Here is a 13,226-nt window from a genome sequence, read left to right as displayed (position 1 = left end):
TGCAAAGGTTTCAGTTTAGTAGTTCTGGTATCTTGTTAATCACAGCTGATTCTTCAGCCCCAGCTAACCAGAACCACAGAATCTTCATAATCAAAATAGCAACAGCTCTGATAAGAGTCTTTAATCTTCCCTCTGAAATTTCACAAGCCAGGCCTCCATCATCTGCACTGTTCTCAACATTGTCTTCTAAGCTCCTACAGAACATTCCACAGAGTTCTTAACATCCCAGTAGCTCTTCTTGCTCAAAGTTCCAAAGTCCTTCTACCGTCCTCCCCAAAACATGGTCAGGTTGTCACAGGGATACACCACTATGCTGGTTCCAATTTGTCTTAGTCAGGGTTTCTATTCTTGCACAAACATCATGACCAAGAAGCAAGTTGGGGAGGAAAGGGTTTATTCAGCTTACATTTCCACATTGCTTTTAGTCACTAAAGGAAGTTAGGACTGGAACTCAAGCAGGTCAGGAAGCAGGAGCTGATGCAGAGGCCATGAAGGGATGTTACTTAATGGCTTGTTTCCCCCTGCCTTGCTCAGCTTGTTCTCTTATAGAGCCCAGGACTACCAGCCCAGGGATGGCACCACCAGCAATGGGCCCTCCCATCCTTGATCCAATTAATTGAGAAAATGCCTGGCAGCTGGATCTCATGGAGGCGTTTCCTCAAGGGAGGCGCCTTTCTCTGTGATAACTCCAGCTTGTGTCAAGTTGACGCAGCCAGTACAGGTGTGTTCCTGAAATCTTTGGGAACATCTCTCCTAGGTTGTTCTGGGTGGCCTTGCTGTCTGGCACAGACCTAGCTCATCATTAATCCATCTCTTGCAGCTGCGTTCAGGCATTTGCAAGGCCATGCACCTGCTGCTCACACCTCTGGGACAAAAGGGCCAAATAAACCAAAGGACCCAGAGAAACCCTCTGTCCCAGGGAAGCTCTGGGAGAGGGGAAGGAGCAGACTGTTGGCAGCTAGCAGTTTGTGAAGCTTTGGCCCCTGTGAAGGTCTCTTAGGGTCAATATGTGTTCTGTTTGTTTCTGGTTTTGTTTTTCACAGGTGCATGGAAAAAAATTATTCCTTCGGTTTGATCCAGATGAGGAGATGGAGCCACTCAACAGCAACCCACAACCTATACAGGGAATGTTGCAGAAAGAGGCTGTGGACCGAGAGCTGCCCTTGGGTCCCAGTGCTCAGGAACCCTCTGCAGGCTCCTCTGGATCTGGGGAGCCTGTTCCCAGTAGATCTGATGAAACATATAATCTTGGGAAGATCCCTTCAGCAGATGCCCAGAGGTGGCTGGAGGTCAGGTTTGGTTTATTTGGCAGTATCTGGGTGAATGACTTCTCCAGAGCAAAGAAAGCTAACAAAAAAGGTGACTGGAGAGACCCAGTGCCCAGGTAATGGTGTGACATGTGCAGGGGTCCTAGTGGGGTCTACCATGTTAATGAGGCCCCCTTTGTGGCAAGGCATGGCTGAGGGGCCACACTTGGGGATGTCCAGGTCTTGCTAGGCACAAAGGGTGCACATTCACCCCTAAGAACTGGCCCTGTATCCAGATGATTGCATCTGCTTAGGTCCTGGAGAGGAGAGGATGGGTTCCCAGCCAACGTGGTACTTGAGGATGAGCTCTCTCAGAAGACAGGCATCTCTAGACTCTAGTGCTCAGAAGAAAGGCATCTCTAGACTCTAGTGCTCAGAAGAAAGGCATCTCTAGACTCTAGTGCTCTGAATTTACGGTTATAGTTTTCCCAGTTATTTAATTTGTGAACATTGAGGGAAAGAATTTGGTGCATCAAGCTCTGCGTGTGTGTAGTATTCCTTCCTTAAAGGGCAGTTCCCAATCGCCTTGGAAGAGTATGCCTTTTTTTTTTTTTTTTTCTTTTCAAATTTGAATCAAGCTTTAATTAAATACTAACCAGCATGGAGTTTAGTCAGGTTCACTCTGGGATCCCGGGGAGTTACCAGGAATGCACATTCTAATGACTGGCTTTGCCCAGTGGCTGGCATTGGGCTGTTTACGTACATGCCAGCAATGAACATGTTCTATTTTGTTATCATTGCATGAGTGTGTGTACCTCAGTGTGCATGTGGAGCTCAGAGGACAACTTTCGGGAGTTGATTCTCTCCTCTTACTGTGGATTGTGGAGATCAAACTCAGGTTAAGGTTTCATGGCAAACTTAGGATGTCTGGATAGCCTCATGCTGCAGTCTTTAAGCTTTGGGCTATTAAGTTTGATAGTGTGCATTGTCAGAATTGTCTCCAGGCCAGTGTGTATCCCTGAGTGTGTTTGTAAAGCATTTTGACATTTGGAGTTACTAAGTTTTGTGTGGTCACTTCTGAATTTCCCTTGTAGCAAAGGATCCACCTTCTACTGAGACACACAGTATGTATAAGTGTGATGGGTTCTTCTGTGATACTGTGCAAGACCTCTGAGCCTCACCTCCAATCCTTGAAAGAGAACTTTTTATTACATGTATTTATGTATTTATTGACTTATTTATTTATACTGTGAGTGTGTGTGTGTGTGTGAGAGAGAGAGAGAGAGAGCGCATACCCTCCCATGCATTCATGCATATGCTGCATATGCCCCAGCACACGTGTTGAGCTTTAGAGGACAACTTTTAGCAGTTGGCTCTATGGGTCCTGGAGATCACAGTCAAGTTGTCAGAGTTGATGGCAAGTGCCTGCATCCTCTGAGCCATCTTGCCAACTCTGACAATTAAAAACAAAAAGAAAGGAAAGCAAGAAACATTGCTGCATGATTCTTGACTAGCCTAAGCTAGTCTCAAATTCATAAGCCTCCTGTTAGCCTCTCTGCACACTGGGATTATGGGCATGTACCTACCTCCTAGCTTCCCGAAGTTGTCTCTGCCTTTCCTGAGAACACTAACTAGGTCAGACATGGACTCGGGTTCTGTAGCTTCCAGTGTAGGAGTAGCTCTGGTTGGATTAGCTATCCCTAGAATGAATCCCATTATTTTCTTTCTGAAGTGTGTTATATGTCTTGTCTTTGCTTAGGGGCACATACATGCAGGAGTTGGTTAATCTGGCTTGAAACTGGAAATGATGCTCTTTGCCGCCATTTCTTCACCTCTCTGTCATGAGCTCCTCCCCTCCCCCCAACTCCCAGCTCTGGTCCCACTAACCTCCTGGATTCAGATTTTCAGCTTTTCATCATCAGCATGGATTGCTGCAATGTATTAGAAAGCAGTGTATATTCATATTTTACTTACTACCTCTTGGCCCTGAGGAATTTATGATTCTGACCATAGGACCTTAACTTCTCAGTTTGATCTAGACTAGTATAGAAATTTAATGTGCAGCTGACCTGACGGCATATAGGACAAGTAACTGTGTGTAAATGTGACCCACATAGCAGTCACTGTACACACATGTGACATGGTTATGCAGCAGTAACTATATGGTGATGTACATTGATAGTTGCATGTGTGAGCTGATAATGTTGTGGTAACTATAGATACTTATGGACTGACTGTTTATGAATGTATGCGTTGACCACACAGTGGTGGTTGTAATGTATGATCTCATTATGTGTGAGAACACTATATGTATGATCTCTTCTGTCTACTCAGGCTGGTACTCCATTTTAGTGGTGGTGGCTTCCTGGTATTTTATAATTGCCAGATGTCATGGAGCCCTCCCCCAGTAATTGAGCCCACCTGTGACATATTGTCTGAAAAGTTCCATCGAGGACAAGCCTTGGAAGCTCTAAGCCAGGCTCAGCCTGTGTGCTACACACTCTTGGACCAGAGATACTTCTCAGGATTAGGTATGACCTGTGTGATGGGAGGAGCCCCACGGAGTTGATTAATGGTATAGTCACTCATCTGTAGGGCAGGCAAGACTTAAGGACTACTATCCCAGTTGTGCCAACACTGTTGGTTTTAAGGTTGGTTTATCCCTTGATCTTAGACTCGGGTTAGTTTAGGAAGATCCTCACTTTTTTCTGTGGTGTAATATTCACAACAAGATAGTGTATTCTGCTCTAGAGGCAGTGGGACCTGGGAAATGGACCTGATAAATGAGGAAGACGAAAGTTTCATGCAATAGCCAACTTTATTCAAAGCATCAGACAATTTATACTCTGAGAGTTAAGAGAATGGTCACCTGAATAAAGCTCTCATGAGTTCAGTCCATATACAATCATAAGGACAAGCTACTTGTGGCAAAAACACGTTTTTCCATAACGATATTGTATTAGGGTTCTTTAGAGTCACAGAAATTATGGAATGTATTAGGGTTCTCTAGAGTCACAGAAATTATGGAATGTCTCTACATATTAAGGGGAATTTATTGTAATGATTTACAGTCTGTAGTCCAACTAACCCAACAATGGGCAGCTGTGAATGGGAAGTCCAAAAATCTAGTAGTTTCTCAGTCTCATAGACCAGTTGTTTCAGCTGGTCTTCTAGAATCCTGAAACAGTAGGTTCCAACAGATGTGCTGGCAAGTAAGTGCAAGCAGGTGAAAAAGAGTGAATCTTCCTTCTTCCAATGTCCTTGTATAGGCCTCCAGCAGAAGGTGTGGCCCAGATTAAAGATGTCTACCACCATGCCTGAATCTGGAATTTACTTTGTCCCTGGCTGACCTTGATCTCAGAGATGTGTCATTCCTAAATCTCCTGGGATTAAAGACGTGTACGACCTTGCTACCTTGCTACCTTGCCTGGGCTTAAGCCTTTCATGGCCACTATGCCTTAAGACCGCCATGTCAGAAACCTGTGTCTTCCAGGCTCAAGATCTGGATCACAAGTGTGCCCTCCATTTCTGGATTGTAGTAATCCCAGATGTGGTCAAGTTGATAACTAGGAATAGCCATCACAGATCTATAAACACAGCCCGGTGGTGGTGGTACACACCTTTAATCTCAGCATTTGGGAAACAGAAGCAGGTGGATTTCTGAGTTCGAGGCCAGCCTGGTCTATAGAGTGAGTTCCAGGATAGCTAGGGATACATAGAGAAACCCTGTCTCAAAAAACAAAAAAACAAAAACAAAAACACAGATCTATTAATACGTAACAGCCAGTTGTGTGAACAACAAAGTAAACTCACCCCTATCTGGTATACCTGGGAAGAGCATGAAAACATATTCCAAGAATAATACCATGTTTTGAAGAAACTGAGGTCACAAGACTCTTGTCTGGTTTTCTTGGAGTTTTCTCACAAGCACTCAGAATTGTCTTCGAATGATTCCATTCTTGGACCATGTTCTGACATGATAGGACTGTCACAAGCCTTCTGATGCGATATCAGTATGACCTCCTGACAGACGGATCACGTTGTGTACCTGGCACACTCTAAAGCCTGGTGACCTACAGAGCATCTAGAAGGTTCTGGGTTAAGTCATGCTGGGAATGGTTGACCTGCAGGCCATTGGAAGAGAGGGAAGAGAATGCCCACTAATAGGTACTGCTCTTGGGCACTGGAGCTTCTGATATCGAAGCAGAGTCAGGTATCAGGTCAGCTCCAGGCTCTTAGAAGCCAAGAGAAAGAAGCAGGTCTCTGCTCTGGAGAATTGAGTAGTGAAACTGTGAGCATTTCCAGCTGAGACAGGGAATGCTGTAGTTCTTAGTACGGGGAGGGTTATTTTCTGCCCACAGGAGCGCAATAAGAGGCACCACAACTGGCTGTTAAAGCAGTTGCTATTGGCAAAGCTGTGTGCATATACAAAGTGTGACTTGCCTGCTGTGAATATAGTTCATGCTGAAAAGATGTGAAAGTGCTGTGCTCCTATGGGAGAACCAGTGGAGTCTGTTTCTGTGCCAGAAGGATGAACAAGGTCTCCAGCAATGACTTTTGGATGTGCACAGAGACCTGACTACACAATGATACTGGTGAGAGCCAGTGTGAGTCAATAACTCCAGGGACTCGGGCACAGTCCTGTCCTTATGCTGTTCCATGGGATAGTCACTTGTTAGCTTTCCCTTTTATTCAGATGAGGAAACTAAAGCAAAGGGCACCTCGCTGGTGAGCAGCGAAGCTGAGATGCGTCCAGGTAGGCCTCAGCTGTCACTGCAGTGAGATTATGAAACCCTTGGGGAAACGTCAACTGTTTAGACTGTGGCCCCCATGTACCATTGAACTTACTCTCCTCTGCTTAGCAAGGCCATTGCTCAGTAACCAGCAAGATGGACTGAACTCATCATCAGCTGAGACAGATTGTGAGCTAGTGTGGTGGCACATATCCCTAACTCAACACTTAGAGGGCAAGGCAGGGGGGATCAGCAGTTTAGCTTAGGCTACATAGCATGTTTGAGGCTTTCCTACCCTCACATCTCACTTTGTTTTCAGGGAACATTATAAAGAATGAAGCCTTGTACAGAGCAAGGATCCATCCCCTCTCTCTCGGTTCATGCCTGAGTTCTTCCTCTCGGGAGGCCCTCGTGGATCGCGTGGTGGAGTTCAGTAAGGACTGGCTTCGGGACAAATTCCAAGGCAAGGAACGGCACACACAGATCTACCAGAAGGAACAATGTCCTTCTGGTCACCAGGTCATGAAGGAGACATTTGGGCCCCCAGATGGGCTCCAGAGGCTCACCTGGTGGTGCCCTCAGTGCCAGCCCCAGCTGTCCTCCAAGGGGCCCCAGAATCTCCCGTCCTCCTAAAACATGTGGCCTTTGCCGTGGTGGGGCTTGTAGCCTTGGAGATCCAGGTGCTGTGTGTCCTGAAAGAAGGGTGTAGGCAGGGATAATATTACAGATCAGGGTAAGTAAGGTCAGGAGAGTCGGTATTGCTGACGTTCATCCGTAGGATTATGCCTCGACTGCAGCTTTCATTGTGATTGATAGCTGCTTTCCTTTTCTAGTCAATTCTACGTAATCCCACCATGCTGTCAAAACCCTGACAGTGGACTGGGGAAAAACTGCCCAGAGCAGCCATGAGTCTGAAAAGAGCATGACTGGTGGTGTGCAGCTTCTGGGGAGGGAACAGCTGGAGGAGACAGTTGTGTGTGGGGGGTAGGGCCAGCAGAGTGAACAGCTAGGGGATACTATAATCCCAGGCTATGTTGCTCATGGTGTGCTGTGCCGTGTTTTGAGAACTGGTTGATTTTTGAGGCCCTCCAATTTCTTTCTTCTTTTACATAGAGGGATCAAGGATAAGGGCAAAGCTTCAGGAAGGTACTGCTGATCAGCCTACCTGGTGCCCTCCCAGTGGCTGGAGACCCCAGGGTGGACAGGGAGGTGTGTCCAGGGTCTGAGAAAAGCTGGCTATTATTTTACCCCTCAAGTTGGGCTTTGATGTTTGACTGTTGATGTTTGAAGAATTTGCGTGTCTGGGGGGATGTAAAGAAGCAATCTTTCAGGTGGTTAGTAGCCGTTTTATGGAACTGGAGTAGCAAATAAAAATAAAACGGTGTGATATTTTCTGTGGTCTTCGTTAGGCAAAGGTGGTGTTTTGTTTGTTTTTTTCTGTGTCGTGCTGAGATAGAACGTGGGGCTTCACTTGCGCTAAGCAAGGACTGTACCACTGAGTTGCATCCAGCACTTGGCTGTGGTGACAGTGGCCTTGCAGGTAGGCCTAAGGCATCCACTTAGGAGCAGGACAGGAAGAAGTAAACCCTGCCCCTCTGCCTTGGAGAACTTGGCTTCTGTTGCCCTCCCTCCGCCGGCAGATGGTGTGATTTTTGAGAGACATTGAAACAGCGGCTGATAGCTCACGGTCCCTTACTTTCCTTGCTGGGAAATTTCATCTCTTGATGGCTGTCAGTAGTGATCCAGTGACAGTGCTGATCAGGTGAACTGAACAGCAGTGAGTGCTCACCGCTCACTGAGGGGTCATCCCACACCCAAGTCACCTGCATGGAGGGCTCATCCTTCTTAAACGATTTTTTTTTAAAAATGTGAACACGTATTTTGTCTGCATGTATGTCTGTGTACAATGTGTGTGCAGTGCCTATAGATGTCAGATGACATCAGATTTCCCTAGGGATTGGCTGGAATTACATTGTGAGCTGTTCTGTGAATGCTGAAAATCAAACCCTGGTCCTCTGGAAAAGAACCCAGTGCTCTTAATCCCTGGGCCATTGCTCCAGTCTACTTTTAAAAATAGTCTTTTACTTTGATTTCTATTTGTCTGTCTGTCTGTCTACCTACCTACCTATGTATCTACTATGTGGACATGGGTGCTGCTGTGTCCTTGGAAGCCAGAAGAGAGTGTTGTAATCTCCTGATTTACAGGCAGTTGTGAGCTGCCCTGTGTGGGTGGTGGGACTTGTACTTGGGTCCTCTGGAAAACATTAAGTGCCCTTAACCACTAAGCTCATCTCTAGCTGCTGGCTCACCCATAGCAGCCTCTCACCTTGTAGGTCATGTTCATAATCTACAGAATAACCCATGGAGATGGACACTTAATCATTTAAAAATTCAATTTTTGGCCGGGCGGTGGTGGCGCACGCCTTTAATCCCAGCACTCGGGAGGCAGAAGCAGGAGGATTTCTGAGTTCAGTTCGAGGCCAGCCTGGTCTACAGAGTGAGTTCCAGGACAGCCAGGGCTACACAGAGAAACCCTGTCTCGAAAAACCAAAAAAAAAAAAAAAAAATCAATTTTTGTCATTTTAAAGGAGATTTTATTCTTGATAATGTGTGTGTCTCATGTGGGGTTAGCTGCACAATAGTGCAGGTGCCCAGGGTGGTCAGATCTCCTAAAGCTAGAGTTACAAGGGCTATGAGCCACCTGGCTTGAGTTCTGGGAACCAAACTTGGGTTCTCTAGAAGAGTAGTGTGTACTCCTAATCAATAAGCCATTTCCTTAGTCCTGAGCACCCGTACTTACCTGAAGTCTGGGAAGGTTATGTAATTTAAGATCACACAAGCTGAATATGGTGACACACATCCCAGCCTCCGGAGAGGCTGGGGCCATGGGATCTGGTGTTTTGGGCCAATGTAAACACTGCCTCAAAGGGAAAACAAACAGTAAACAAGGTTTAATGCCACTGTCACACTTAAGTCTGCCATAGGGGAAACACACACACACACACACACACACACACACACACACCAAAAACAATAAAACTCACCACCACCACTCCCAAAAACCTCAACTCTCCCATCTGTGCCAGAGGTGTCCTCAGTGTGCCCAGATGACTGATGGGAGATAGTCACAGGGTGGTAGCAAAGGCCTCAAACATCAAGCTTTTGGGGCACCTGGAGCGTGGATGATAAGCAGGCGACAGTTTCCTGCAAGACTGTATCCCTGCAGAGAAGTCTGACAGGCACTGGTGCAGGATGCAATGCCTGGTGTTGTACCACCTGGTGCTTCTCCAAGGCTGGTGTCCCACCTCATGTGTGGAGCGTCTCATCAACTTCATGATGGCGTATCCCAGCAACCTGAGCTTATGACAGGGCACCATCAAGCATGCCTTTGAGGTCATCTACCTGCTCGCTGGAGAGAACTCTCTGCAGGGTTTCACTGTCATTAACAGTGGCCTCCCAGGAGACTGAGCATGCATTGGGTAAGTCCCACAGGAAGATGGTAGGCTGTGGTGGGACTCCACTGCACCCAGTGAATCAAGCCCTCTGGCTGTGCCTAGATGTGAGTGCCTGTGAGGCTGCCTAATATTAAGACAACAGGCAAAGAAGCTGGTAAGTGCTACCACGGGCTATCCTAATTCTTGGATGAACTGAGGTGTGTGGTGTGTTTCTGTTCAGAGGGAAAGGTATCCTGGGACTTGGAAGCCCAGACACAGGTGCCCAGAAACCACACAGCCATGAGAGGAAGCTTCCTCAGGAGAGGCACTGTAGCTCTCGGGGGGGGGGGGGGCTCTTCACTTTTTCCCTGTCTCTTGATTGCTTCTTGGCTTCTTTCAATGATGCACACCAGGCTGCAAATACCATGATTTATCGGAGGGTCCTGGAGAGGAGAGAGAAATCCAGGGATGACTGTCCTCTGCTCCTAGGAGTGGACAGCAGGGAATTGGACAATTGGCAGGGCTTATATCTTAGCAGGATAGGATATCTCGGGGTAGTGGGGCAGAGATATCCAGATTGAAGATTGGTGGGATTTCAAGTCCCGAGCTTGGGGAACTCAGGGATTGGCAGATTTTTCTGGAAAGCTCAGTAATCAGTGGCTTTTTTTTTTTTTCACCATCACCCCCCCCCCCCAAATTCCCTGCCTCAGGCCCATGGGTTAGGATGGGAAGTCCTTCCTGGCAAACAGGTGGCTTTGGCTGAGGACCCATCCCCTGCAGTGGTACTTTACTAAAGCTGTAGGCTGAGGCAAGGTGTCACTACTGTGGACAGCTTCTGTGATGGGTCATTTTGACAAGAGCTGCCATTTTTGACAGCTGGGGGTATCATAGGCTGGGGTGGGAAGGAGGGGCTGGCTACCACTCTGATAGGAACTCATGGGACCAAGTCTGACTTTCCAGCTGTTTCTAATAAACTGATAGTTTGAATGGAAATTAGAATCAAAGACTGAGTGTTTAGGTAATCCTTCACTTCTCACAGATCTTCAAGATGGAAGTCTAAGAGTAAGACATACTCAGTTATCTCTGCCCTGGAATACACCTTCTAGAACACTGTGCCTTCACTGTGTGTGGTAGTGGTGGTAGAGGTGGGGCTTTTTTTATATTTTCTTCTTATAGTTAAGGATACCAATTCCATTGGAATCAATTCTAAGGCCTGCCCTTGTGGCCTTGTTTATATATAATCCCTATGAAATGCCCATCTCTAAAATTCCCCATTTTAGACTAAAGCTCCAACACAGAAGTTTTCTATAGAAGGACACAAGCATTGACCAAACTGGCACATTCTAATAACTTTAATATGTTTTTATTAGCATATTCACTTCAGGGAGGGAGCCCTTCCTCGCCCCTTGCAATCCTTAACTGGGGAGAGCAGGAGGTATTTGCTCCCATCACATTCCTGGGAGGCCCAATCTCGGGCAGATTTTGCAAGCACTACATAAGCCCTGGTTCACATCAACTAGAACATCGAGAGGTATTAAGAGCCCAGTTCCCTTTGTTTTAGCAGCTTTGAAAATGGGACCCAAGAATCATCGCCATGTCGTCTCACAAATGATGGGTGGAAAAGTCTGAGAAATACTGTGCGCTGTCCAGCTTGGAGTTTCCTGGAGCTCAGCAAAGCCCTGGGAAACTCCTCGGAGGAAAGCAAGACTCTGTTTTATCTGTTCTCAAGCCGCGAGGCGCGTTTCCAGTCCCTGCTACCCTTCCACTCTGACACGGCTTTGCCAGCCAACCCCTTAGGAATCTCAAGAGGTGAACACCGACTGGAGGCGGAGGTCCCTAGGCTCGTGCAAAGTTCTCAAGCCTTTCGCGGAACTCCAGAACGTCCACGCAGGCGCCTCGCTCGCTGCCCGCCTACGACACGCAGCCGGAACAAAGGCTCTCTGCTGGGTACCAATCGTGCTCGCTGGCTGCTTTCCAGCTCTCCAATCAAATTCTAGGGTGTGGTCATCGCGCCAGGCTCCTCTGGCCGCCGATTGGTCAACGTTTTCCTGGTGCGAGCAGCTCTGGCCAATCAACGTCCGTCAGTCCACTCCGCGCGTCCTAGCCTGGAGGCGCGAGCGGCGCGGCCGGTTGAGGAGGGCGGGAGGTGGGCGGGACGTCCGGCGCTGGCCCCGCCTCCTCGCCCTGCCCACTCCCGGGCGTCTAAACACAGGTGGGAGCAGGAGATCCCGACAGGTGAGCCCCGCACCCGGCAGTCGCAAGGATGGAGTTCGTCAAGTGTTTAGGCCACCCGGAGGAGTTCTACAACCTGCTGCGATTCCGCATGGGAGGTCGGCGGAATTTTATACCCAAGATGGACCAGGTAAGCCGAGCATCCCTCCTCCCTCGCAGGCCTGTGGCGGCTTCCCGCACGAGAGGTCTCTTGAGGGTGGATGGTCTCTGACACCCTGGTCTCCACGGAAGGCGGGATCCCTGCCTGTGTCGCGCACCCCACTAGGGCCATGTCCCCTTGCCAGGTCCCGCCTAACCCCCCACCTGCCTTTCAAGGTTTCTGTCTGTTCAAGCCATTGCTTTTCTTGGTAGTTTGGCTGCGTACTTTGTTCTTCTAAGCTTGGTGCTTATTTTTACCTAAATGGGTGCGTTCCAGAATTGAGATTAAAGAGAACACGCTTGAGAAAAAAATTGAGAACTTAAGGAACCCTGGAGGGATTATCGTGGCTATTTTCACTGGAATGAAACTTACTTCGCCCCCACCCACTCCTTCCAGTTTTCAGACATCACCTCCCGCATAAGCTTACTCACCTTCCTGCAGCTACTATTTTATTCCTGGGTGCTTCCTACGGTTTTTGTTGTGTCCAAGTTCCTACTAGTTATTGGCTGCCAGAAGGCCAGAACATGTTTTTTTTTTTCTTTCGTATTTCATTGGTCTGTTCCCTTTCTTAAACGCGTGCTTTTATGATAATACTTACTCTGACAAAAGTATGTAACCGTTGCATCATGACACATCCAGTTAACATCAAAAACTTAAAAATTTCCCCCTCATTGGAAACATCAGACACTGTATTTTATTTAAAGGTATTCTTAATTGGTGTCCTTGCTTTTCTCATTCAGAATCCTCCCTTTTGTAAGATTTAGCTCTAACAAGTGCTCTCAGCCATTCAGCAGACCCTGGACACCTGTCAGTGATGGGCGCTCTATTGGGTAAAACATGGATAGCAGTGTAATTAAGGGTCCACAAGGAAATGAACGCCAAGAGTAGGTTTCAGGGGAGAAGCAGGTACAGTTGCCAGATTCTTGCACGGTAAGTAATCAAAGCAAGAATCTGCTTTATAATCCAACTTGAGCTCCTGACAGCTCCAGTGGCCTGCAAGGTCTCCTTACCTGCCTTCTCTAGCAGCCTTTAACTTACACCCGTGATCCCAGAGCCGCTTTCAGATGTAAGATTCTGTATTTTAGTCTCGCTACAACTTCAAGGTTCTCTTAACTTGATTCTGAATTTTATTTTTTCAAGACAGGGTCTCACTGTGTAAGTAAGCCCTGGCTGTCTTAGAACTCACTTTGTAGATCAGGCCAGCCTTGTGACTCAGAGATCCACTTGCCTCTGATCCCCATCTCTGCCTCCTGGCAAATCTGAATTAGAAGCGGCTTGAAAATAATCTTTTCTTTATGTACAGGCCTTTACTGCCTTGAACAAAGTAGCTTGTCAGAAATGTGGGGGGGGGTTGGGGATTTAGCTCAGTGGTAGAGTGCTTCTGTCCTCAGCTCTGGGGGAAAGAAAAAAAAAGACAAAATAACAAAAAGACAAAAAAAAA

The 13,226-nt window shown here is 47.3% G+C and overlaps 2 protein-coding genes across 3 annotated transcripts in view; both read left to right on the top strand.

Annotated features, from left to right (window-relative positions):
- The window catches only part of Neil2 (nei like DNA glycosylase 2), an 11,907-nt gene extending 4,543 nt beyond the window's left edge, over positions 1-7,364 (top strand). For both annotated transcript variants that reach the window (XM_029468742.1, XM_021182451.2), the window contains exons 3-5: positions 1,044-1,384; positions 3,582-3,778; positions 6,300-7,364. In XM_029468742.1, coding sequence (XP_029324602.1) covers positions 1,044-1,384; positions 3,582-3,778; positions 6,300-6,613 — 852 coding nt within the window. In that variant the 3' untranslated portion in view covers positions 6,614-7,364. The remainder of the gene's footprint in view (positions 1-1,043; positions 1,385-3,581; positions 3,779-6,299) is intronic.
- A 4,180-nt stretch (positions 7,365-11,544) lies between these two features.
- Positions 11,545-13,226, top strand: part of Fdft1 (farnesyl-diphosphate farnesyltransferase 1) — a 28,977-nt gene continuing 27,295 nt past the window's right edge. Inside the window, exon 1 of the mRNA XM_021181477.2 lies at positions 11,545-11,776. Coding sequence (XP_021037136.1) covers positions 11,678-11,776 — 99 coding nt within the window. The 5' untranslated portion in view covers positions 11,545-11,677. The remainder of the gene's footprint in view (positions 11,777-13,226) is intronic.

This window comes from Mus caroli, chromosome 14 (assembly GCF_900094665.2).
Source record: "Mus caroli chromosome 14, CAROLI_EIJ_v1.1, whole genome shotgun sequence".
NCBI lineage: Eukaryota > Metazoa > Chordata > Mammalia > Rodentia > Muridae > Mus > Mus caroli.
The sequence above is the reverse complement of the archived record's forward strand: the minus strand, read 5'-3'. Positions and strand labels throughout refer to the sequence as shown.